Here is a 27,082-nt window from a genome sequence, read left to right as displayed (position 1 = left end):
ACTTAGAAATCATCACCTCAAGTCCGAACGTTCACAATAAAATCAAAGATAAAACTAACCACAGAGATTTGTGTGTTCTGCCTTTAGCATTGAGTCGATGTTCCATGCGACAACGTCCACAGCTAATACTGTGATCACAATTTCGCCTATCTCTAAGGGAAAAATTCTTGATATTGCCCAAGACATATGCTCATGTGACAAATCGTCTTTCGGCCTAACTGAGATCCAGACGCACGAACGCCACAGATATACAGAAACATTTGTGGGCAGATGAGAATGCTATTAATACACATATAAGCACACACAGCCTCGCTCACACACACATGACACACACTCATTAAAGCAAGTGGTGCAATGCTACTAATATGTGGAGAAACCGGCACTGTCCTCAATCACATGCACTTGCTTGATTACACACAATAACACAAGTGTTAAATGACAGGTGACACTAAAAATAAACTGGCACGGTTACATATGCTGAAACTTGCTCAGAGAGCCACAGTGTTCCTTCAGCAGAAACAAATGGGCACTATTAATACACTTAATACACCAACACAAGCACTGTTAGCCGTGTATGCACCCTCAACTGTCACACAAGCAGACTCTTCTTATGCAAACACAAAGACCTGCTGTGTACACTCAAAAGAAACAACTGCAAGCTATTAATATCTTAGGGTGCATAGGATGGACAAACACACACACACACACACAATGAACACATAAGGAGATTGATACTCCAGCTGCTCGGAAGTGGGGGACAGAATGTGTGCAGCAGCTGTGGATTCCTATGAACGTAAGGAAGAGGAAGGGAGGCAGTGGAGGGTGGAGGGATAGGTGGCAGGAGTCGGGGCTGCTAAAGGTGTCCCGCTTGGTGGAGAAGATGTCATTTTCTTTCCATTGTGAGTGCACAGGCTGGCATATTTGAGGCTTCGGTGTATTCATATATATATTTTTTTTTGTTTATTTTATTCCTTTCGATGTATTTTTCCTCTGAACTTCTGCTCTTTCTGCTTTGTTGCTCTTCTAACCAAGCATAAACCTCACGCCTGCTGCTCGTGTTTATGTATATAGTAACAGTAACTAGCACTTAACATGATGTGTGACATCCAGGCTTAACTCCATCCAATACCACTGTGGAGTTCAGGCTAACCAGCAATAAACAAGGCACATTTTAGCCTCAGCGTGAATATAAATACTACTGAACGATATCTGTAGCTCTCTTGAGCTGCAAAGAAGCCATTCAACCAAAATAGCAGCTTCTGCTTGCCTAAATGAACCAAGAGGATGTTATGGTGAAGACTAACTTTAGAAACAGGAAGTCACTGTTTCTTTGTGAGTGTGTGCCTGTGTGTGTGTGTGTGTGTGTGTGTGTGCGAGCGTGTGCTCCAGTAAATTGTATGCGTGTGTGCAGGTGCGCGTGTGTGTGTGTGTCAGTGCATCAGCATGTTGCTGCAGTAGGGCCCACAGAAAGAGGATGGTGGTTGTGAAACGAATATGCTATTACAGAAACCAGAAGTTTGTCCCCTGTCTATTTTTAGCAGCACAACGCTGAAAAGAGAGACAGCGAAGCACGCACACAGATCTTATCGGCATGCACTTCTCTTTATTATAAAGTGCTCCAGATTTTAGTCTTGTAATTATGCAGCTCTTGCATTGTTTTAGGGTGAGAAATAAAACATTGAGACAAATGACGATGGCTAAAAACACCTTTACCGTTGAACCATTCTTGCTTTTGTCATGCCAAAACAAGTGTGTGCTGTGTATGTCTCCTCTTTTAGGCTCTGTTGGTAATATGATAGAAAGCAACCACGAGCTGCTGGAACCCTTCAGGGTCAGCATAGAAGAAACCTTAACTGTTTAGGTAACTCTTTAAATGTACATTGCGGTTACTGGGGTGTTTTTTTTTTTCGTTGAGTCAGATAATGAGTCACGCTGTAACGCTGCCTAAAGTAACAGCGTCAACTTTTTTAAGTTGTAAATGTTGTAAATATAATATAAATAACATTGGGGTGATGTTGAAAGTGAGTTGAAGCCAGAGATGTATGGTTGTTGCGAAATGAAAAATGTGCCACAGGTGTTTGTTTTCTGTTTAGAAGAGAGATTGGCTTCCTGATCATTTCCTCTTTCTCAGGGGAGCTCACTCGTTTGATGAGCATGTGTGTGTGTGTGTGTGTGTGCCCGCACGCGTGTGAGCGTGGGTGTGTGTACGTGTGTGCAAGTTTGTCTGAGTCTCCACCACCACCACCGGCCCGCTCCTCCAGTGATTGTCTGATTTCCTTTGAAAACACACAGCCATTCTTCTTGTAATACATACTGTGCTGCAGCTACTGGTACTTCCTGTTGCACCTTTTGCTTTATTATTACAGTAGAAGCTTAAGAAAATAAGCCCCTTGAATTTTAACAGTGTTGCATAATGTTCTATCGCAAAGGTATGAACCAGATGACAGTGGAGGGAGGCCCAGATATTTCTGATTGTCAGAGATTAAGTTTTGTCTGATGTGTCATAGATTACTTGAGTTACCTTGCAAGGTAGGATTCCAGTAAGGCACGGGCGAGAAGCCTGTAAAAATGCAGGCTTCATTTTTTTTTCCTAGAGACCTTTTTGTCCCATCTTTATCTGTACTGCTGTCGTGGGTTTTAGCCGTGACACAAAAGCTCATCTGTGTTTGTGTTGTTCTCTGCATTACAATACAGCAAATATGAAAACCCAAGGCTGTCCCTGTGAACAGAAAGTGTTATAGTGAGCTCAGAGTTCTGCTATCAAGCAGGGTAACAGAACTGAAACCATTTGGTTTAAACTGTAAAGTACTATATTGAACTTACTGAATATTAATTCCCACCCTGTATTTGTTTTTGTTTTTTTCCTTTATGTGTTAATGAGCCACATAGCCTGCAGTCATAAGAGTGTGGGAGTGTTTCTTTCTTCAGAGGAATTCTGTCAACTCAAAATACTTTTCACACACATGATTATTTTATTCTGAGTCAGGATTGCTGTGAGGAATGACGGCCAAACCACATTGTCTGGGCTGTCTGCAGATGTAGGGCTGTGGCTGAGAATGGAGGCCAGTTGAGAAGAACTGTGTAGCCTGTAGTTTTGTTATGGGGCTGGTTTTGTTGCACAAGTTGGAGCTAATAACTGCAGCTGCTGTGGATTCTAATGGCCTAATTTTAACACACGCTGGAGGTTAAGACAGAGAAATCAGTGTTTCTGAATCTTTTAGGGTGCGTTATCAGTGTAGTAGATTTCATTGTGTGATCCTATTTGTTAAATTGACAACTTCTATAATAACTGAATAGCTGCAGTGAAAGAAGATCTTCTCAGATTTTGTGACATGAAAGAAATTTGCTACTCCCTCTACTGTGCTTTCCACAAAAGTTACTCTAATTTAACACAATATACTAGTAAAGAAAGAAGGAAAAAAATGTCCACTTACAGGACTTATGTGAGTAATGTTGTGTAATATTTTAGGTTACAGTCATTCAGACATACAGATTCAGTAAATTTCCTCATTCTTACATCCCTCCCATTGCCCTTTACCCTGGAGGGAGCAAAGTGTCTCCTTCCGTACTGTATCTCTCTATGCTTTTGTATCAGTACCGAAATATTCCTCATCATGTTCATTGGTTTCATGTGTCATTTGTATTGAAACGTAAGAACAGTATCAAGTTACCTGTGGCCATGCATTGTGAACGCTTTTGTTTGTAATCGCAAAATGTGAGACAAACTTCAGCTTGGTGCTTTCTCACTTGTAGCTATAATTAGCCTCCATGTGTGTTTTATCTTTTCTAGGTCATACCATCAGGCCCACATTGGGCCATGCATGCTATGGTTAAATGATTTGTGGTGAAAGTAAAATAAGACATGATATTTATGTTTTCGGTGGCCTTAAGAGTGCATAAATGGATCAAAACCTTTTTGCGCCACCCCCCACCGCACACACACACCTTTAAAAAGACATCTGTCTTTCATTAGGACACCGAGACCCGATTCAGATGTCTCGCTCGTGCTAAATTTAGGCTTTTATTTCTTTCGCTTTTAGCAAAACCTGAAAGGGTGACGACAGATTCATGTGCCTGATCCAAACGCCTTAACCGCACAACGTTAAAATACAACTTCCCACCCTGTTTCTTTCACTTCTTTTATGCATCTCCAACCCCAGCATATACAAGAATCTTTCATTTTTGTGCTTTCTGAATGGCCCGAGTGCGTTCGACTAACATGTGAAATGTCCTCGGTATAAACCGGGAGGAGACACAAATGCAGAGCCGTCCGCTATTGCAACCCATTGTGCTGAAGGGAGCAGCCAGAAGAAGCTTTAGTGTTGGATAATGAGCAGTTTACTTGAAGCGGGAAAACTTGAATGTGGTGATGATCTCTCTATGACAGGCAAACTTCAGAACAAGTGATGTAGATGAAGCAAGAAATATTAAAGAGAAGCCTTCTGATTTCTCATCTGCTACCTACATAACAGTATCTATTTGCAAAGTCAGCAACCTAATATGATTTTCTCTCTCTCTCTCTTTCTCCATCTTTAGTGAATGTGATCATCAGTAAGCAGGTTTCTTTGCCCGTTAATGGGAATCCACCCATGGACCTAAGTGTGACCCGCAGGTTGTTACATCCAGGCCCAGATTCGGCCATGCTGGCCCCCCGCCCTCCTTTCTTCATGGGATCCCTCACCGCTCAACATTGTGCCCAATTCTCCCAGCAGCACTTGCAGGTGAGGTCAAACTCAGATGTCAGTTCTCACGTAGTTGAGCTGGACGGTGACATAATGAAGCTTCAGCATGAATTGGACATAGCATGGATTGATCAGTGCATTGGCTTAAATCAGCCAGTTTAAATCTTTACATTGAAAGTTTCTGTTTCCTCAAAATTCAGTGCATGAAAACAGAGACCAAATACCCTCATGAAATTTTGCCCCTGTTCAAGAATTGCCACATCTGGCATTTATTTATGTGACTATAAGGTAGAATGACCGCCTGCCACATCAGCCACAGAAAAAAGCAGCTGCTTTCACCGCAGACCTTTAACCAGGTACTGTGCAGGACTCCTCAGAAATGAGTAAGAAGCAGATTTAGGTTACTATAAACAGACCATTTTCTCGGCATTTAATTTGTTATTGACACTTGTCACAGATTAACTGACTGATGCAGCACTTCAGTATCCTGTTTTTTTCTATTTTTGTAAGCTATCTTATTCATGTTTGTATTTATGTGCTTGTCAGAGACTGACAGTTGCAGCTTTTGTCCTTTGCTTGTGTAGATTTTAAAAATGCATTTCTCTGTGTTTTTTCCGTCAGTATAACATTGAACAAAGGCAAAGAGAGATGAGTGAGGAGAAAAGAGAAGAGCTACATCAGCTGATTCAAAAGAGTAAAAACGAGCAGAGTGAGTCCTGTGTTTTCTGTTTTCTCCACACTGTCATGTGTTTTCATCAGTTCTTTAAGCGACCATAAGGTGGTTTACGTGCTCTTCTTCTGAGTCATAGCACACTGTATGTTTTACTGAAAAAGAGGGGGATTTCCAGCAGTACGGTGAGGTATTCTCAGATTCCAGGGAAATTTGCACTCATATCAAACCAAAGTCAAACAAACAAGCTTGTTTTAGGAAAGCGTTTTTATTTTTACAATGTAGAGGAAATGAAGAGTGCAAAGAGGATCTTGGCTCTTACTTCTGAATTTTCTTGACTGCGTTATGGGAAGTTGTAATAGAAAACGGTTGTAATTAGACGATTTAAATACTAAATCACTATTATTTCTTATTGTCATCTACGCTCTTGGACATATAGCTACCTGCCCTTTGACTGTGTATGATCTTTTTTTTTTCCTGACAGGTGCTATAGCCAGCCCCCTGGTAAAGCAGAAACTTCGGGAACACATAATTATGAAGAGCCAGCCAACCCATGAAAGAGTGACTCCCAGCCACAGCAGTCCTGCCCCAGGATTCGGGTGAGAGACATCAATGATTTTTCATTGATGCAAACACAAAACAAATGCAAACACAGCACACGCTCAGCAAAAACTTTATTGTGGTTACTTAAAATTGACACAGTCTGTTGTTTTGTTTTGGTCACAAGGCTCCGGGTTCCTGATATGTCCCCAAAGCCTCAGCCTACACCCTGTGACCAGCGCGCCTTGAGAAGAACAGGTGAGACTCCTGCGGCTGTAGCTGTGTCCGAGATTGTGTTTCTCACCCTGAGGTTAAATCTGTAGAGGTCATGTGATTTTAAATTTTAAGTCTGCTAGACGGAAATCACCTGCAATGCTAACACTTAATGTTTAAACAACCTGTCTTCATTGTCACTGACCTGTCCAAATAATGGAAAAAGTGAGGGAGAGAAGGCGTGTCCTTTGCATTGAGATGAGGGAAACTCATTTTTACATCAGCCCTGCAGGGCCAAAGAGAGGTTGAACAGCCATAAATAAAACAAACAAAAAAAAACCAATAGATACAGTGAGACACAAAGACCTGAGCGGTTATATAACTTGGTAAGGTATGTGTAAAATGAACTGCGTGAGAGTCCAGAGCAGTTCTCCATCACTGTGTGAATGAGAGCGAGCGTGGTCACGCCTTCCTCTACATTTCTCTGAGTAAACATACCATTATTTATTTGCGTTACCCTAGAACCATCAGCGCGCACACACACACACCCTCCAGTGCTTTTGTTGGCTCTGTGACAACACAAATTTTCTTTTATCCACTTTGAGTCAGCCACTGATTGATTACTTTATTCAGGTTTATTGGAGACTGACCAATGTATACAGTGGACATTTTGATTCTCTTGTCCAGGGCTGAGGTATTTGTTTTGTGGGGTTATGGTACAGAAATTGAGCACGTCATTATAGTGTGTGCGTTGTTGAGTAGGTGCTTTCCTGCCGGTGTAGCTGATGTATAAAGCAATGATATAGTAATGTGAGTTTGAGAACTACAAATACCTTTCTTTACTCTTGATGAGAGCTTATGGAACTTTTTTGTGTGTTTGCGTGTGCCCATTTCTTCACATGTGTGTGTGTGTGTTTGTGTGTGCAGTGTCTGAGCCCACGCTGAAGTGGAAGTTAAAGAAACTAATCACCACAAGGCCAAACCCGCTGCAGCGTAAGATCAGTGCCCCTCCTGCAGTCAAGCACAGGACCGAAACTCTGGGTACACTATTTACATTCACTTGGATCTCTGTCAGAGTTTTATTCTTTGGCTCTGTTAGCTGTTTCTTGTTAAAGTTTCTTTGATCTCGCCTTTCTAACCTTCCAGAAGCGCACACCGTCAAATTTCAGCACAGCTTGATAAATTTTCCATTATGGCGTAAGCAACTGATACTGGTGGGCCTCATAGGTTTCTTTCCATTCTGTCGTGCAGACTCTTCCCAGAGTGGCAGCAGCAATCCAGCATCAGGGTGCAGCTCTCCAAATGACAGCCTCCATTCAGATAATGGGTCCCTACCACTGGCTCATGAGGTAAGCCCTTTTATATATATATATAAGTACATTTAGCAGGTTTTCTTATCCTCCTTAGCATATAATGAATGCACAGTGAATCCTCAATGAACTATTTAACCATACACAAACTTTTCAGTATGGATTAATTTAAACAGTATATCCAACTTCTCTCTGTTCTGAGAAGTAGAAAAATATACACTTGAAATACTGAAATGCTTAATTCTGATCTTTAAGGTGCCCCATCTATAGCCGAATAGCCGATGTCAAAATAAATTTGTGCAGTTTTCTTTTCACTATGCTGAACATATTTATCCTTGACTTGTTAGTTTTGATAGTACTGTATATATAGTACTGTATTTAACACTTTTACTACAATCAGGTTCAGGTTAAGATGAATAGATATATTTAGAGATCAATAATATGTTAAAAATGTAACAAAAATAACCTTCCTCATTCAGTCACAGAGGCTGTTGCTGAAGGATGGTAATTTAACTCGATTCACCGTGCCTTCCAATCCCCCTGCGATCCCCAACATCACTGCTGGACTTCCTGCACAGGTGAGCAATGCTAGGATTTCCTCCAGAATCAATGCATAAAATATTGAGGTTGTGCTGCTCCTGAAACTAGCACCACTTTAAAGGACACAGCTTGCATAGATAAACATTCATACTGTTGATCTATTTGTATTCAAGTGCGATATCGTTTCTGAAATAGTGCCTGCACACATGAACACTTATAGAAACTTGTGGTTTCACTTCCTTCTCGAACTGTGTGCGGCTTCTATATTTTGTGAGTCTCTCTTGGTAATTTACCACCTTTTTGACTACGATAACACAGTTCAGCAGTCCATCTATGCACTGTGACAGGCTGTCAAACCCCTAAACTATCCATTAATACTCAGCTTTTCTCAGTTTTAGACTACCATAAGAGCGATCATTAAATTACAATGATTGCTTTAGAATTTCCTGTCATCTCCTCTCGTCTTTCGCTCTCTTCTCTTTCCCCAGGCTGACTTGCGAGAAGCAAGGCCATTGGCAGTATCTGGTCTCCATCAGGTTTACTTGCCTCTGGAAGAAAGCAGTCCAGCTCTTTCTCAGCGGCTACAGCCTGTGTTCATACTGGATCCACACACCAGGCTTCTGCGCCCCCAGCTTGTCTCTCGTGAGTTGTATTCCTGTTATACCTCACAGTGCATATTGAACACACTTCCTTTGCATTGCTTACTCAATGGCAAGTCAGTGGGATGGTTGTTCACAGACTTTATGTTTGTTTTATTTATATAATGTAAGTAAATGTATGTACATATGAATTCTAGATACAATAAAACAGCAGTGCGTTTTACTTTTTTTAAAAATAGCAGCCAGTAAAAATATGAAATAATGACGACGTAACACATAAATGAGTCCAGTTAAGCCTGAATATGGTGAACTTGGAAACAGAGATGAGTGGAATTTAACAAAACAACCACAGTAAGTCTTGTTAACAAATTTAGAATGAAATTTGCTAAACATATATATTGATTGATTATTGCTGTGTTATTAAAACTGGAAAGTGAGGGCTCTATAAAGAACTACATAACAGTCTGCACTTCACACTTTTTCACATTGTTTATAGTCAAACTATTTATTAATGAATTAATTTCAACCTCTGACGGGATCTTTTGCTCTAAGCACAGAGATTTGATTACCTCTTTCCATAGTTTTTCTTTTATCCATGATTTCTGAACTAAGCCCAACAAATAAGCATTTCCTTTTCTTCTATTCCTGTAGTGAATGTCTCAGTTTCACCCTGTGAGAAATTGTGCTTCTTCTTTACTGTTATCTTAACCCAAGGTTTGTTTGGTTTTTTGTTGTTGTTTTTTTAAAAAAAAAATGCTATTTCATATGCTAATGCTGAAATAAGGCGCCGACTCCATTCATTCATGACTGATAATGGAAGAGGAAGTCTGGCTCAAAGAATGAGATATATAAAGTAGGTTAGTGTAGGCGCACAGCTCTAAAAATCTGAGTAAAAGAATATAAATAAATGTCTGCCATTCTAAGTACACATAGCTTAGGTTATGAATGGACGCTGACTTGCATCAGATCCATCTCGTTCCACTGATGCTAAAACAAGTTCAAATGACTGCATTTAAAAAGGTGTGTTTGTGAGAGGTCTCTGAGACTCTACCGAGAGAAGATCGATACCTTGTCTGCGTTGTGCTGTGTTTCTGTTGCATCATTTTTCAAAATGGCACGAGGGCGCTCTCTACTGTAAGTGCTGCTCTACATGCAAGCAATGCATGGCTCTCAATATTTTTCTTTTTAAGTGTTTTTAATATGAAATACAGCTGTGGAATATTTCATCCTTCTACAGTTTAGTCCAACAACTAGAATCGATTTAGATTGGATTTTTTTTTCCTGCCTTCTTGTTTTTCACCTCTTCTAAAATATTAAATGTCTTCTCTTCTCCGCAGTTCCTGGTTTGAGCACCATCCCTCTGCAGCAGCACCCTCACCTGTCTTCTCTGTCCAGAAGAGAAGGTCACAAACCTTTGGAGCGAACACGTTCAGAACCGCCACCCTACAGCCACTCACAGTTATCGCTGCAAACCAGCCATCACCCGCACATCCAGCACTCGCTGAACCAGCAGTACCACAGGAGCGGGGTGGAGAGATTCAAGCAGAATTCACACCTGAGCAAGGTGAAAGGAGGCTCATTTCTTAAGAAGTATCTAGTACTAATAGAATGACTAATGACCACTGTGTGCACCTGCTTGGATTTCCTTTGTCATGATCAGTCTTACTGAAATATGTCTTAAAGACAGTCCTTAATTTAAGAATTGAAAACTGTAAAAGTTCTAGCTTACGTGAGCTGGGAAAAAAGATAAATAATAGGCTTCCTCTGACACAGATCCCATCGGAGGACATGGACCTAGAGGAGACTGGATCGGGATCAGGTTCGGGGACAGGTTCTGTGTGTGGCTCAGAGCCCGGCTCAGTTTGTGAGGATGACTATCGGCGGAGACAGAGCAACGCCAGCACAGACTCTGTGTACGACACAGAGTCTACTACCTCCTCCCGGGAGAGCTTGATTGAGCCCTCCTACTCTTACAATCAGGTAAAAATTTTAAAAAGTCACTCTTACATGTGCACACATAGAAATTATTCTTATTTTTGTATTCACTACTGAAGCATGAATCACTGAATCTCTTCTAATGACCTTAATCAGTAACATATCTTATCATGAGTGTCCACTAATGATTGAGTATTGGTTAGCAGATTAGCAGACAGTATTATGATTACCATTATCTTGCATCTGTAACATAAATGAATTCTTTCGAATGGAACGTCTTTTTGCCATCAGGAGGCACTGTTGCCTTACTAATACAAGCAGAAGACTTTGATTTACGGTATCACTTCAGTATTCTTGGAAGAGCTCACTTTTCTTTATCAACAGTCTGTTTTAGAGAAGCAGAAATAAACACACTAAATACACAATATGCTAAACTCTTATTTGAGTTTAGCATATTGTGTATGTGACAGGTTTCCTGCAGGGAGTCTTTACTATGTGCAGCTGCTGATAAATCCTTACATTTCCTTGTCTATTATCTGTTCTTTTTTTCACCCACTGTTCTTGCAGAGGCAGGTGATCCTTAGACCAAGTCTGCAGATAGATCCGATGGGTGTGCCATCCTTAATTTGGCCTCACCAGCCTGTCAGTCGGTCCCGGTCTTCCCCAGCCTCCACCTCCCTGCCTCCTGCTTCACATCAACCCACCACCATACCTTCCATGTCATTATCCAACCCTGCTACAGACACCCAGCTGCGCTTCACCACAGGTGACTGACAGTTGATCAGCAACATTAAAAGAAGCATTTCAACTACCTGAGGATGTAATTTGATTACAAGATATGACGATGGTATTACAACATTATTGAAGAGGGACAATATGGTCAAATGATGTGCTTGCATGTGTGTGCATCTAGGTTTAGCATATGATGGTCAGATGCAGAAGCACCAGTGTATTTGTGGGGACAACAGCCGTCACGCTGAGCATGCAGGAAGGATCCAGAGCATCTGGTCTAGACTGCATGAAAGGGGCCTAAGGAGTCAGTGTGAGGTATGGTGCACGCACATTATCCTACAGATGCATACCCCATGACCATAGCATGCAGTCTAAATGTATATATCTGTATACTTCTATTTCTAGCGCATCCGCAGTAGAAAAGCAACTCTAGAAGAGCTGCAGTCAGTCCATTCAGAAAAACACGTACTTTTATTTGGCACCAACCCGCTCAACCGCCTCAAGCTGGACAGCCGCAAACTCGCTGGTAAGATCAATAACAAACGTGAAGAACACAATGACTATAACGCATTTGTAATAATAATAATGATGATAACAATATGTTCGTGTTATACATTATCCCCTGCAGGAATCCTGTCTCAACATGTTTTTTTGATGTTACCATGTGGAGGGGTTGGGGTAGGTGTTACACACACACACACACACCTAAGCACGCAAATTAAACGAGTCATTTTGGAATCTTTTCGCTTATCTAATTGCAATGCTGAGCAACAAAAGCTGCATGGGTGATTATGCCTCATTACACAGTTAAGCTAAGAAGACTACAAATTGCAATTGCTATAGTTTTGGCTCCTTTAAAATCTAAATTCTACAAATGTAGGACATTGCATACATCGTTATTGCTCATGGCATATTCATCTACAATAGAGATGTGAGAAAAAGGAAAAGGAGAGGGAAAAAAGATAACATAAAGACTGAGATAAAAAAGACTTTAAAGTGGCTGGATGTGGGGGAAACAGAGTATCAGGATAGAGAAAAGTCAAATTTAAGAGAAAAACAATGGTAGGAGACCAGAACAGATTAAATGGAACAATGCACTATGGGAAAAGGAACAAAGCGGAGAATGAAATGGGAACATTGATTATAATGCTATAAGAACTGTTGTTAGGAGAGGAGAGGAGAGGAGAGGAGAAGACGAAAAGCTGAAGGGGGCTGGGTGTCAGTTGATAAGAGAACTGATCTGCCTGGATTTCCGGCCCTTGGCTGCTCTGGTGAAGAGGGGTGATTGGAACAAGATGGCAAAGTCTGTGATAAAAGAAATTCCTCTGATTTCATTGTTCCCCAGCAGTATAGCATCACGCCACCAATAAATGACTTCTGACAAACAAGTACCATAGAAATTTTTTTTTAACTTAGAGTAGAAACAACAAAGAAAGAGTCGATGTACAAAGAACAGTCTCTAAACAATGGTTGGCATAATGCACACAGAAGCTTAAGGTTATTTTTAGCAGATGAGCAAAATCTAATAACAGATTAAAATCTGTAGCTGACTTTTAAACTGACTGCAAGTGTCTCCCGTCGTTTTTCTGTCAGGTGGATATTGATACAGTCTGGAACGAACATCACACATCAGCAGCCTCCCGCATTGCTGCAGGATGTGTCACAGACCTGGCACTGAAGGTGGCACAAAGAGAGCTGAAGGTGTGTCTTTATAACTAAATACCTCAATGTCATGGGCTTTGTCAAGAATTTCAAAACTGCAGTGTATCACCATAATGTGCTGCAAACCTTGGCAAAACACCCACTATTGGTTATAACGACTTAAAGACGTGAACCTTTTTCACGTGTGGAGATCTGGCGTTATAAAAGCAGCAAAGTGTTGAAGGTTTTTCTGCCCTTTTTTACAGAATGGCTTTGCAGTTGTGAGGCCCCCTGGACACCATGCAACCCATTCCTCCCCTCTGTAAGTACAGCAGTGTACACGCACACACCACACACACACACACGGACACATACCAGGAGCCAGCAGGCCTGCAAAGTGTTTCAAAGGATTTATTGCAAACCAGCTATACTTCTGAGCAAGAGAGAGAGAGACAGAGTGCCCGGCTCTCTCTACCTTAATGTATGTGTGTCTGAGTCTGTGCTGTGTGTTACCTGCTCGACGCCCGAGGCAAACTTCCTCCTCCACTCAGTTTCTTTTAAGCTTTCAAGACACAAAGCAAAGCACCTCAGCAGTGTACATGTGCGTGCACAGTAAATGTGGGTCTTTGTGTGGATGTGCATACTTGCGTGCATGAATTTGTGTCAGTCTTTGATTAGAGGCATTAGCCAAGTAACCACATTCAGCTGGGACTCTGTGTATGTGTGTGTGTCTGTATCTGTGTGTGTGTGTGTGTGTGTGTGTGCTCAGCATTGCTTGTCACTGGTTATTTATGGGATGATAATGACTTTTCTTGATGAGCAAAGTTTAGACAGCTTATAATATATACCGTTCACGGAGATAGTCACACTTTACGACCCATGCTGACACTGCCACTTCCAACATTCCTCCATTGTTTTTCCTACATCAACACTTTTTTTTTTTTTGCATACCTTTATGGCGGATAGTGAGTGTTTAGGGATCGGCTGCACCAAGTTGTGAGTTCATTTCTCTAAAATTATCTCACACGTCCTGCCCGCTGCTCTCGCTGCACTATCATTTGGAATGAGGAGTGGGTTGTTTTTTTTATTTTTGATAACCTTGGTTGTCTATTTGTCAGAGAATTTGTGGGTTCTGCATTTCTCAAGAGTGCGAGATTTTCTACTCAGCATAACGTTTTTGTTTGTCAGCAGATGAAACAACTCGAACTGAAACGTCCTCATTTCTCAAATATTTGCCGTAAACATTAACGTGGCAGGATTATCCCTCTGTGACTTTCACGCTGGAGTCAGCGCTGTGACTGTCGCAGCCTGGACTAAATAGCCACCATATGATAACTGGAGCCTTTCCTTAGAGGTTCCTAAGGTCCATATGGTGGTTCTGTGATATTAATTTAGTGAAGATGTCGTGATAAAGACATGTGGCTGCCACTCTTCCTGTCTGTTTGTCCACAGGGGCTTCTGTTTCTTCAACTCTGTGGCCATCGCTGCCAAGCAGCTCCAGCAGAAACTCAGCGTCAGCAAGATCCTCATTGTGGACTGGGTGAGGACCCACCGCATGACCAGCATCACTGGTCTCCACATGGACAGGAATAAACACACAAAAACACAGATGCAAAGGCACACAAATGTGTTGTAGTTACAAACAAGGTCCCAGATGCAGTAGCACTGCTATTTATCATTTAATTGAATTAGACACTGTTATCTCTGGTAGCCATGTGTGAGCTGAACGCTCTCACACCAGGGTTGAGGTCTTCACTCAAAAAATGTAAAATATTAGACTTTGTCTTAAAGACCAATCTTTTGCATAACATGACAGTTATATATCTTGTCATATAACTGCCAGTTATTTGACAATATAGCTATACCATAACAATGTATGTCCACAAATCCCTTTATTAATAAGAGATATAGGAGGATGTGGACCTGATCTCCGCACATCTCCATCTCCAAGTTATACACTACTTCTGTCCGGTACTCCATAAAAAGACATGAAAGTCTACATTTAATTATTTTTTTAATCCAATCATACAAATAATTGAAGAACTTTTGTAACCCCCACACTGACCTATTCACATCTGCAGATATTGATCCACTATCACATGGTCACCTCTGTTCAGCATGTGTGTATAAGATCTTGCATGCTCTCTGTCATTGTTAGTTACTGCGTCAGCACTGACTAACTCATACCTGATTTATTAAATACGATTAAAATGCATCTCCTATTGACAGGGAAAAGCATGAATGCTTTACAGATTTTTCTTCCTACATTAGGGGTCATATGTTTAACACATGCTTTTGACTTAAAAAAATACACAGCTCAATATAAAACATACAAGGATTTAAATTGTTTTGAATTTGCCAAGGTTAAAATTCTGTGTGAAATAACAGTGCGAGTCCTTGGCAGCTTCATAACTAATCATCTAATCACTCTCCAGGATGTACACCATGGCAACGGCACCCAGGAAGCCTTCTACAACGACCCAAGTGTGCTGTACATCTCTCTACATCGCTATGACGATGGCAACTTTTTTCCTGGTAGTGGACACCCCAGCGAGGTAGGTACAAAACACTCCTCCACAGCCATGCTGTGCTTTTCTGCTTTTGCTTATAATCCTGGTATCAGCTTTCTGATTGATGACAGTGAACACATTAGCCTAACAAGACCACAGGTTCTTCTTTTTGATTGTGGACATTCATGTGGCTATTTCTCATTACTAACTTGGCTGCCTGAGATAGTTTATAACAATATAATCAAAGTCATCGTGAAGACAGATATGCTGGCACAGAAATGTTTGGTAATTATGTGATTCCTTTAGGATATTAGGGATCTCAAACACTTATGTTTAACATTTACTTGCTAAAACAGGAAGAATTATTGGCCATTCAGTCAAGGAATTATCTGCATAATATAAACTTCCAACTGCAAAATCAGTTTGGTTGTGACTGACTTTTCACGATTGCTGTCTGCACTATAGATCTGTTCTCTAGCAGTGTATGAATGTGAGAGTCAAATATATGACCAGTCAGAGTCGATTACATCATTACATCACAATTGCATTACATTACATTACTAATACAACTGGATTCATGACGCTATAATTTGAGCAACGAAGGTTACGGTTCACTTTTGTTAACTGTCAGTCCGGCATCGTCATGACAACCTATTATGGATACCCCAGATGTCTTTTGAATTCACCATGTGCTCATCTCATTGTGTTTGTGAGTGGTTTACTTCCAATTTCGAATGTATTTAAGCAACTTCAGGTCTTTGGATGTTGAAGCTTCCCAGCAGGATGTGCACGGTTTTGCATGCCTATGTTTGCATACAGGATATTGAGATGCCTATGAATTCTGCCTGTGGTCTTACCAGAAACCAAGTGTGATGACAGCCCTCAGGCAGATGTACTGACCCGAACCCACGCTGGCATTCACCGCCCGCTCAGTCACTCGCATTCCCTCATATATTCTCCCATCTCCCCCAACAACAATGCGGATAAAATAGTCAGTGTTTTCTCATAAAATCCCACGAGGAGGGGACGCGGCATAAAATGCTTTTTTGGCTTGGATGTGGCTTTGCCTTAAGTGGCCTCTCAACCTCTGGTGAACAGTGCGGTAAACCTCTGGAGTCTCGCTGTCCCCCGTGTAGGTATATAACGCACCATGGGGTAGGGGGTGTGATGTCATAGGCATAACAGTGAGTGCCGAGTACCTCACAGAAACCAGCACAGGCCTAATCCAGTCCAGCAATTCTTGAAACATGAAAGAGAGAAAGAGGACAGAGGGGAGTGCAAGAAACTTGGAGCTATAGAAGGAGTTGCGTGTGTGTGTGTGTGTGTTGTGTGTGTGTGTGTGTGTGTGTGTCCACGAGCACGTGCGCGAGTGCATGCGGGTACATTACCAGTTGGCAGAGGACAGGAGGCCTCATGTGTTTTTCGTTTGCCCTGTGAACATCCCGTCCACTGAGAGAAGAATGGAGACAGACGCTCTGCGATGCTCATCAGCATTCTTTTCTCTTTCAAGCATCCTCTCACACCCATGCACACACACACACGTACGCACACACAAAGAAAATTACCACACATCTTTGCCAAGAGCGTGTCAATCAACCGCCTCAATCTCTCTTCAAACTGACACATTGACTGATGGTGAAAGGCCTAGAGAGCAGCTAAATGGCTGCTAGCAGGACTACAAAGAGAGAGGCAGGAATCCTTAAACCTTCTTTCCAAAGACCCGGGACTCAGTTCACTTTCTGCCCCAAAATATTTGAGGTCACAGGAGATCCACTCGACTTTGTGTACTCTGCTTGGCAATTTCAAGTACACGCCAAGTCCAATACAGCTTTAAAAAAATCACTAAAATATTTACAACATGTAAAATGAGCAGTATAGCGCAGTATGTCATGTCTTTTCATTTGACATGTCATACACATGAAACTCTCTAAACATCCATATAAAAAAAGCACATTATGCAGTCATTTCAATTACATAGCTTTTCAGTACATAAAACAGTATGCAACATACAGTATGTGACTCTTATTCGTAATAGTTTTTTTTGTTTTTTTTATATAACATGCAGCAGTTGCCAAATGAAAAGTACTTCCCAGTATAGCTGTAAGCCTAAATCTTGGGAACCGTAAACGGGTGTAACTCTGTTGTGGCTCCGGGTGATTTATAAGGCCATTTGACAAATTGTATCAAAATCAAAATGGAGGGACAGGGGTGTTGAATTAACAGCCATCCGTCTTTCATTTAGGAATCATAATCACTCCCTGGTGCTGCCTTAAAGAGATGCAGCCACTTCGCCTCGGTTGCTGCAATGCAAAAGTTTTGCAACAGCGGTGCTGATTTTGTGAACATTTGACACAAATCTGTCAACGTCACACAGTTTCTCAACTTTCACTGGGACTCATTAACTTTCTCGACATTGACGGAAACTCTTTCTCTCTGACACACGCCGCCCCCTCTCTCCCCTCTGTGTTTGTCTTCATCCAGGTGGGTGCAGGTCCAGGTGAGGGCTTCAATGTCAATGTAGGATGGACCGGAGGACTGAACCCTCCAATGGGCGATGCTGAATACCTGGCTGCATTCAGGTAAATAAGTTCTTATAATACTGTAGTAATGAAGCATTTAAAGGTCTATACTGGTGTTTGAGATACTTGCCAAAATTATAATGAAGGTAGCATAGACCTCAAAACTTGAGATAGGTGTTCACCCCCCTAGAACATTATATTTATGTTTGACTTCTCTTACGGTTAGTGTCACACATTGTGTTGCCAGCAGTGTTTCTCGCTTGTTGCGCTCTCATTCTGGCTTGAAGCTCAGCAAGCAGCACGTAATTGCTTGCCGAATATTCAGTTTTGAATCCAAGGTACACTTATCTCCTCCTTCGTCATGTCAGTGCGCCTATCAACCTTCAGCAGTCAACACAACAGCTGTGCATGCAGCTCAGCTCGCTTATGAAAGCACTTTAGTCATTTAACATCCTCCACACACATCTCTAATACGCAAGCTGATCACTCCCAGGTAAAGCACATTCTGTTCAAATCATAGTACCACGAATACACATGTTGACTATGAGCCAGCTGCTACCCAGAGTCAGTACACTTTGTATGGGAAGGGCTAAACAATAATGATTTTTTTATATAACATGTGTAATTACACATTATCGATATCATTTTTGAACTAATTCCAGAGGCCTACGTAGGCGTGTTACCCAGACACACCTTTGGTCTTGCAGCGCTTTTCGTTTCATTCAAGCTATTTTTCCTGAATGAATATGCTTTGATTCTGCACCACACTCTCAAACACACGTAATGAACTCAGAATGTTTCTGTCAGCAACACTGGCTCGCCACCAGATGATTAAGCTCTCTACATGGTGCTGCATGCACCAGACACAGTGGGTGGGCCCCTCGTCAACGGAAAGATGCTAATGAGCTAACCCATTCTGGTAAAATCCATACAGCCAATAGGCATCCTCAGAAACACTAAGTCCAGTGTTTACTGGAGCCCTGGATACTAATTAAGAAACAACTGGTCCTTTCCTGAGCAGCCGTCTGGTTTTGGTATTTTTTATCCAGTTTGGGAAAATGGCAAGCTTTTTCATGTGTAAAACTTCCTCAGTAAACCGCAGTATAGTACTGTACTGTATTGTGTGTTACGCATAAAAGCTAATATCAAATCATAGCTCTGTAGCGCAGGAGTGTCGTGGTGGTCCGTGGCAGTTGGAGGCACATACCGTGTAGCCGTGTCCGGGGCAACCTTTATCATATGTCACCACGGAGAGACCAGAATTCCTCAGTTATAATTGGTTGGTTTGGGGTTAGAAACAAAGAACAACTTATATTAAGTTTGAATAATTTTTCTGTGAACTTTGCCACCATTCTGTGAATTAACCAGTGCGAATAAATGCGTAGCATGCTTTACAGACAAAATTTAATGCATCATGAATTTGTGTTTATGCAATTAAGTCTACCTAACCTCGTGCCAGCTCTGTAATTCAATTTGATTTAGATGACAGGGTGTTCCAGACTCTCTGTGTTTCTCCTCGGGATGGAACAGAAAACTAGCCAGAGTGCGGTTACTGATGATGTGTGTCTCTGTTTTTGGGTGTGTATCGAAGGAATATTGTGGTCGGGAGTGGTGGTGGGACTCTAGTACAATCAAGAGAGAGCTCAGCTGCTTTGAGATTAAGCGTCATGATGCATTTCGTATTTGTGTGGAGGATTACTAAGACGGTCAGAATTTAAGCTCGGCCGAATCACCAGTAGCACACCACGAATCAAACTTGCAGTTTCAAAGGAAGAGCATGCATATGCAGGTATTGCAATGTGTACATAGTGTGTATGTGCATGTAAATACATTTCCTGTGTATTTCCAAGTGGCTACTGACCAATGATGAACTGTGGAGGAGAGGAGAATAGAGCAGAAGAGAGGAGAAGAAGTGGGGGGTACATTGTTAGGGAATCCAAAGGCGGCGTAATTAGGCCCAATGGATCCCAGATGGCTGGCTGTCAGTGACGTGAGAAGAGGGACGAGCTCCTAATAGGAACCAGACGCACACAAACGTCTTTGAACTGCCGCTGAGAGGGGGTGGGGTGGGGGGGGAGTGAGAAAGAATCAAACGCGGCATGGGCCGTGTGCTCTTGCTAAAAAACTGGCAGCGAGAGACAAGAGGAAGTAAGAAGGAGAGCAAAGAAGCAAGAAAACTGGGCTCCCATGAGTGGAGTTTACAGTTTGTGGACACCTCAGCCTATATATGTCAAGGGTCTCCCTTTACCTGTTAGTAACATGCAGAGAAAAACCTTTAATTGTGTCCCACTTGTAGACCCACTTTTTTTTAGTTTTTCTAAATACACATATCTATCTATCTAGATAGATAGATAGATAGATAGATAGATAGATAGATAGATAGATAGATAGATAGATAGCCAAGTAAGGTATGCAGAGCACTCGTTCTTTTTTTTAACGGCTTCACATTTAAACAGTTGCACACATTCACACCTGGGAGGTGCCCCACCTTCCACGGTTGGCTGCTTACCAGGAGTGGATCAAGAACAGAGATGAAGCACTTGGAGCACTGCCTTTGATAATTTCTCTTTTCATGATTTCCAAATAGGGGAGCTATTTGCAATCACTTACAATTAAGTAAGTGTTTGCAGTTAACAGTCCAGATAAAAGTTGTGCAGTATATGAATGCTCTTTGTGAAATCAGTCACTTCAACTCTTTTTTTTTTCAAACTCTCTTCATTACAATAATTAATCTGTTACAGCCTGCTCTGATGTTAATTTGATCACACATTATGTTCTACTCACCCCACCCCTCAGTTCTCATTTTTTCTCAAATCATGAACACCTGTTGAAAAAAAATTACTTCTTAAATGTGCTGTCTAATTTCTGCCTGGCCACACTGCTTGATGAATAGAACATAACATGCAGTGTTTGCTTTACGCCATTGCGTTTCCTTTTGTGGTCCTCAGAGCTGTGGTGATGCCCATCGCTCACGAGTTTTCCCCTGATGTCGTCCTCGTGTCAGCTGGCTTTGATGCTGTCGAAGGACATCCATCATCGCTCGGAGGATACAAGGTTACAGCCAAGTGTAAGGTTCACCCAGCCTCTCATTCAGCACACTTCCTGATTAACGTACTCTTATGAGCCATATTTTTCTATGAGTTATAATAAATATTTGCATGTCCTGCATTTGTTAGATTTCTTATTATTACAGTTACAAAGGTTGGCTATTCTTCACAGACTGTTGTCAAACAGATAAACACTCTTATGCTGTGCAGACTTAGTGCTGATGTCAGATATTATCACTGATGTGTAATGCAGTTTTCAGAGTGCAGCTTTGTAGAGAAGTTAAAGTTTGTTTGTAGAACCTGTTTCTTTATATGAGCCAGTGTTTATGTTTAACTAAAACTTATCACCATAATAGACTGTATATAAAAATGCACATAGGCACTGTGATGTCATTCTTTGGTTTGTTAAGCCCTATTTTGAAGATTTCAGTATTATGGCCAGTTCTTTTTTGAGTAGTTTCTCGAGCCAGATCATCTGCTCTGTTAGCAAGCTAAACCTGTAAATAGCCGCTATCCGGTGCTAATATGTGAATCAATTGCTAGAAACTAACTATAACTTGAACCCAGACTTCTTGGGATCTTCTTCAGTTGTTAGCGCAGTTGTTAAAATAGTTAAAATGCTCCACATGTAACCACTGTCTACATGTGCAGTTCAGTTAGTGGAGGTGAAGCAGGCAGCTGTTACAGTAGCTGCATCAGTGTACCTGCCACATCTCCAATTATATTAATTTTACACTTCAAAAAATGTAGTTTAACCAGTCCTAAAACAATCTGTAAAACTTTCATATAGATGGAAATGAGCTGTATAGACCAAACCCTTTTTTGTAGCACTCATATACATTTATTTCTGCTGCAATTATTTTAATATGAGAGTCTATGGAGATTGACTCGTTTTGCAGGCAGCCTCAAGTGGACATTAGTGGAACTGCAGTTTTTAGTGCTTCAGCATCGGCTTCATTTTTTAGGCTTCAGATCCCTGCTTAATAATAAATGATGTCACCAGTCAACATGATGTTGTGAAATTATTCTCAGTAATTTGTCAGAGTCTGGTGTGCAAAGTGTGGCTAACTTTCCATAGCACTGATATAATCCCATACAATCAATTTCTGGCTTAACCTTTGTGTATTCGATTTTGTGCATGCTTTGTTCTCCACCAGGTTTTGGCTTCCTGACCCGTCAACTGATGTCACTGGCCGGCGGTAAGGTGGTCATGGCTCTGGAGGGTGGGCATGACCTCAAAGCTATCTGCGATGCTTCCGAAGCCTGTGTGAGCGCCTTGCTGGGCATGGAGGTTGGATGTGTTTTTGCGCATACAGAACATGTGTCTTTTCACAGATACCTACAGCATGTTTCCCTCTCTAACCTCTGACCACATGTGCCACAGGTGGAGCCTCTGTCCCAGTCGGTGTTGGACCAGAAGCCCTGTGAAAATGCGGTGCTTTCTCTGCAGAAAGTCATCCAGATTCATGGTGAGAATACAACATGCAGCATCAAAAACCATCACCAACATGACACTGAGCAGTCTTGTGAAACTTGTGGAAAATATTGATCTAAAAAAATAGATCTTCGTTTCATTAGTTTGAAAGATTTTGTTGCTGTTTTTTTAACTTCATTCTAAACTGTTTGCCTCAGTTGTCTTTAGTATCTTACTCTCTAAGGTTGGCCATAAGCTATTTGAGTCATAAACACCTTTAAACTGTCAAAAGAAATAGTAAATAAAAAACAAATGTCCATCATTATCTTGTTTGAAGTGGAAGAGATGGCTAGCACTCACTGGATGTGCTCGCTTCCAGAATTGTTTCTCAAGAAAGTTGCTGTAATGGGAAAGTTAGTAATGGTCCTTGGGCTGAAATATGTGCTTTTATTTGAGAATGAGATCAAAGAAAGGGCTTGCTTGCAAAATTAATAATTATACCACTATGTTCACTTCCTTATACATGAAAGGATTTCAAGTCAAGTCAGATTGTTTTAATATTGGCCCAAAAATCACACCGTGCGGCTACAGCATCCTCTCTCCGCGGATCTTCCATTCATAATAAAAAGAAACACTTCAAGATGAGCAACAGAGGAGGAAGAGTGAAATTACATCAACGTTACTAATTCTAATGACTGTAGAGTAATTTAGCATTTTTATTTGAAAGGAATTTCATCAAAATATTTTTCGGCTCGATTAAAAACATTTTCGTCAAGCTAAAATAAAACATGTCTATTTTTTTCCTTCACTAAGTCTTCTCACATCGCCCCTACTGTCCGACCACCTCTCCTCCTTTACATCCCTGTCTCCCCATCTCTCCCTCCAGCCGTCCCACACACAGACAGACAGACAGACACACACACATACGCACACACACAGCTGCCCTGGCTCCAATTATCTTCAAACACTTCTCTGGCACACGACCTTCGCAACATCCCCTTCTGATTGCACACAAATGTTATCCCAACCAAATTAGATTAATTAAAAATATTTGAATAGCCACAAGAATGTTAAGCCCATAATTTAGGCCCGGGGTGAAATATATGTGAGTTGCATTCGCAGCCAGGACACACACGCTCAGAGATGAGCACATTTGCAAACTCTGATTTTTTTTTTCCTTTCGCTGTGTGACACGGGACTCGAGGCCCTGAGAGAACAGATTGAATTTGAGTTTACATTCGTGAAATTATCAACATGGATATTTAGACCACGGGCTGTTTATGTCACAGTCATTGCTTATATTCAGATCAAACGGCTACAACTAGCGGATCAAACACCGTGCAGTGCTCTTTAATAATGGAGACGCCTTCCCTCAAGGAACAATTCAGGATGAAAACAGCTCTGAAATACCAATGAATGTGGCCATTAATCTTTTCTCTCTCCTGTTTTCCTCCCTCCTCTCCATCTTTTTTCCATTCTTTGCTTCCCGCAGGTGAGTACTGGCAGAGTTTGAAGGATTCGGCCTCCACAGTGGATATGTCCTACTTGCAGGCGCAGAGACGAAGACTGAGACGAGACTCGGACAGCGAGGCTGTCAGCGCCATCGCCTCTCTGTCGATGGGGTCTCTCGCATCTGACAGGTAGGGGCAGCTCTGTGTTTCATATCTTCTGCTTTATCACTGCCATAATGTTGTACTTTATGCACGTTAAACCCTTATCTTTCTCTTTGTCATCAAGGAAACCGTCTGAGAAATGATGGAGAAAGGTGATTCTCCCTGAAGAAAGACTCGAGCCTCTACACACTCCACACACACACAAACACGCAAAGCAGCGCTTTGGATCGTCACTGGAAGCAGATGTCACCTCACAAAAACTCCACCTGTATTACTACTGGCTGAATTCTGACCCATCTGATCCAAACACACACACACACACACACACCGACGACCGGCAATCATCTGGGCCGCGTTCTCACTCTCATCCCTCGCTGCAATGAGAGCTAAAGCTAAAGGAGACACCCAGGTGCAGATTAATGAAGGGTTTTGCAACAACGTGATGTAGCATATACATCTTGAGAGAAAAACACATCTCTGCACATTTGCAGACTGAATTAAAATGACTCCAGCACGACTCTGAGCAAGAGCCCCAAGACTGTTAGAAGGAAGGGTCAAAGGTCGCCTCAGCTTATCGAAGCCACTCAGTTTGAGAGGAAGGAGTCGTCCCCAAAAGGACGTGCGAGTGATGGAGCGCAGACGTATCCCTCGGCCGCGATGTCATTCGTCTGCGTGCGACCGCGATCGAGCGGGTTTTTCTGATCATCCTGCACTGCACGTTTGTTCTCATCATCAGTTCATCTGACCAGAGGAACACTTTTTTGGGGGGGATGACATTGTTTTTTAAGAATCATGAGTGAAGCTACAATGAGGTCTGACATACATATTTTTTTTCAGCGTTTTCATCTTTTCTTTCTTGGCGTAACCAGGGCGAGCGCGTGTAGCAAGACCTCGGATTGCTGCAGTTATTTGTATCGCTCCTCTGAAGTGCTTCTTAAATATGTAGATATGCTGTAGTTGGTAGCATTAGTCACAATGAAGAGCTAATACCTCCAGTCGCTGTGGTATTGATATTCGGGGGAAGGGGGGATAATAAGCCTGTCAGATAAGACAGAATCACCCATGATGCCTCAATGCAGTGTGACCACTCAGTAATGATTGTATAAGTGACAATGCACATCAGTTTTTAACATTTTGGATGAGACTCGCATCCAAACACTCACTCACACAAAGTGCACTTATCTCGCCCTCGGAAACGAGGGTCAGAGCGACTCGGGTCTCAAAATCTGAACTTTGATGTTTCTACCTGTGGATGAGCATTCCTGCTGTATTTGTTACATGTTTTTTTTTCTATTATTATTATTATTATTATTATTTTAAATCTGATCTGTCTTCTGTTCATCCCCTACGTAGCGCCAGTCTGTTTACTGTCATCGTCGGAGATGTTACGCTCCCCGGACCAAACAATGGTGTGTTAGTGGTTTAGTTAGGATGAAGTAATACTGAGATAGTTAAATATCCACACAGTGCAATTGGACACAGGTTAAGTACAACCAAAGTTTATGAGAACAATGTGTTGTCCCTGGACTGGCATGGCCTGAAGAACTTCAAAGACTTTGAAGACTTTGCGAATGTTTCTTTTCTCAATCCAAACAGTCGAAAAGCACCAAAAAAAAAGGAAAAAAAACACAGGACATTTATATACACAAATCAATTCGACATGACTCCTATTTATATATTCAGATTCTGTGTCTTTGAAGTGCTCTTTGCATGTCTAACATGATTATGATGGTGCTAATACAGTATGTCTGATTGTTTGTTTTTTATTTTTAGTTTGTTTGTATTTTACGTTGCACTCTGTATGTAACTCGCAGCCTGTCCGACATTTGTTGATGTGATGAAAATGTGAAAAACGAAAGACAGCGGAAAGCACAGAGCAGCTTCTCCTCCACATCATGTAGGACAGCCTGACAGAGGAGTGTAGCTTTCAGTCGTTTGTTTTCTTAAGAACGTTCACGACAGCGACCTGACATATCACGTGTCTTAATCAGTGTAAATGATCTATTTTTGTATTTGAGCCCAAATAATGAACCCTGTGCATACTCGGAGACCAAATTATCAGTCGAAGGATCATTCTGACCAACCTGTGTAAAGGTAGCCTTAACAAACTGGAATTTTTACTTTAGGTCAAGTCCAGTTTTCTTTATAACTGACTGTCTTGATTTTTTTTCTGTACAGTGTACATAGCGACATTGGTTTTGTTGTCTTACTTTTGCCTTTTTCTACTATTTTCACCCAAAAAAACCTAATAAAGGTAAATTATGTACATTTTAAGAAAGATCAGTTGTTTCTTTTCCCTATTTTACTTTGACTTTTTTTCTCTTTTTTTGGTCATTTTCTTTTCCCAGCATTCTCCATTCTCCTTCAATAATACAATATTGTACTTATGTACAGCCATGAGGAAAAAAATTTATTTCCACAGGATATCACACGAGAGATGATCATAAGCAAATTCAAAGCAGTACAAAAGCAACACGTTTAAACCGCATGGTTACAAATGAATCTGCTGTGGCTCAAATCACTTTGTTGCCACTTTGGCACATTTTATACGAAAATTTCTGCTGTTTTATTTTTGCATTTTTTCAATGAGAATACGCTTGCAAAGATATTTTAAAGCTGCTGGAATTAAAACAAAGAAAAAAACTACTTAAATGAGATTTTCTTGCAATACAAAATGCAGCTTTCTACTAGAAAAGAGTACAATGAAAAACAGAGGGGGCTGAACTGGGATCAGTGGTGGTATCAAGACTTTTTCCTTTTTTTTCCATTAAAGGCGAGAGCAAAGGATAAGCAGAGTTTAAAGTAATACAGTGTGCGTATACCGATTCACATACACTCTAAAAACCCACAAAATACACAGAAAGCGATCCAGTTATTACAAAGTCGAAGATCTGCGCCAAATTCCTCGTGCTCTTCCTCTTCCCTCAAGACGGGGTCTTCAGAGCCAGAGCGATTAGCTTATTAGCATTTTAGCTGTAAACATTCATTGGCTGTGACCGCCCTCTAACCATCACTGTGCCATTATCATTAGTCATCGTAATGTCTGTCTGGCAGTGAGTCATCCACTGTGAAGAGTTGGGTGGATCTCGCCGTGGTGGTTATCGCCGTGTAACCGAA

General features: G+C 41.4%; 1 protein-coding gene across 2 annotated transcripts in view; it reads left to right on the top strand.

The window, feature by feature from the left end:
- LOC134627946 (histone deacetylase 7-like) overlaps positions 1-26,243 on the top strand; it is a 40,425-nt gene extending 14,182 nt beyond the window's left edge. For both annotated transcript variants that reach the window (XM_063474445.1, XM_063474446.1), the window contains exons 2-25: positions 4,537-4,721; positions 5,304-5,391; positions 5,837-5,951; positions 6,080-6,150; positions 7,033-7,146; positions 7,357-7,454; positions 7,895-7,993; positions 8,444-8,597; positions 9,892-10,118; positions 10,328-10,534; positions 11,057-11,255; positions 11,403-11,536; positions 11,627-11,747; positions 11,850-11,899; positions 12,815-12,922; positions 13,129-13,184; positions 14,315-14,402; positions 15,298-15,417; positions 17,854-17,951; positions 20,840-20,958; positions 22,096-22,229; positions 22,323-22,407; positions 23,845-23,992; positions 24,090-26,243. In XM_063474445.1, coding sequence (XP_063330515.1) covers positions 4,537-4,721; positions 5,304-5,391; positions 5,837-5,951; positions 6,080-6,150; positions 7,033-7,146; positions 7,357-7,454; positions 7,895-7,993; positions 8,444-8,597; positions 9,892-10,118; positions 10,328-10,534; positions 11,057-11,255; positions 11,403-11,536; positions 11,627-11,747; positions 11,850-11,899; positions 12,815-12,922; positions 13,129-13,184; positions 14,315-14,402; positions 15,298-15,417; positions 17,854-17,951; positions 20,840-20,958; positions 22,096-22,229; positions 22,323-22,407; positions 23,845-23,992; positions 24,090-24,108 — 2,837 coding nt within the window. In that variant the 3' untranslated portion in view covers positions 24,109-26,243. The remainder of the gene's footprint in view (positions 1-4,536; positions 4,722-5,303; positions 5,392-5,836; positions 5,952-6,079; positions 6,151-7,032; positions 7,147-7,356; positions 7,455-7,894; positions 7,994-8,443; positions 8,598-9,891; positions 10,119-10,327; positions 10,535-11,056; positions 11,256-11,402; positions 11,537-11,626; positions 11,748-11,849; positions 11,900-12,814; positions 12,923-13,128; positions 13,185-14,314; positions 14,403-15,297; positions 15,418-17,853; positions 17,952-20,839; positions 20,959-22,095; positions 22,230-22,322; positions 22,408-23,844; positions 23,993-24,089) is intronic.
- The last annotated feature ends 839 nt before the right edge of the window (positions 26,244-27,082 follow it).

Source organism: Pelmatolapia mariae, linkage group LG5 (assembly GCF_036321145.2).
Source record: "Pelmatolapia mariae isolate MD_Pm_ZW linkage group LG5, Pm_UMD_F_2, whole genome shotgun sequence".
NCBI lineage: Eukaryota > Metazoa > Chordata > Actinopteri > Cichliformes > Cichlidae > Pelmatolapia > Pelmatolapia mariae.
Note: the sequence above shows the minus strand (reverse complement) of the source record. Positions and strands in the feature narration are given on the sequence as shown.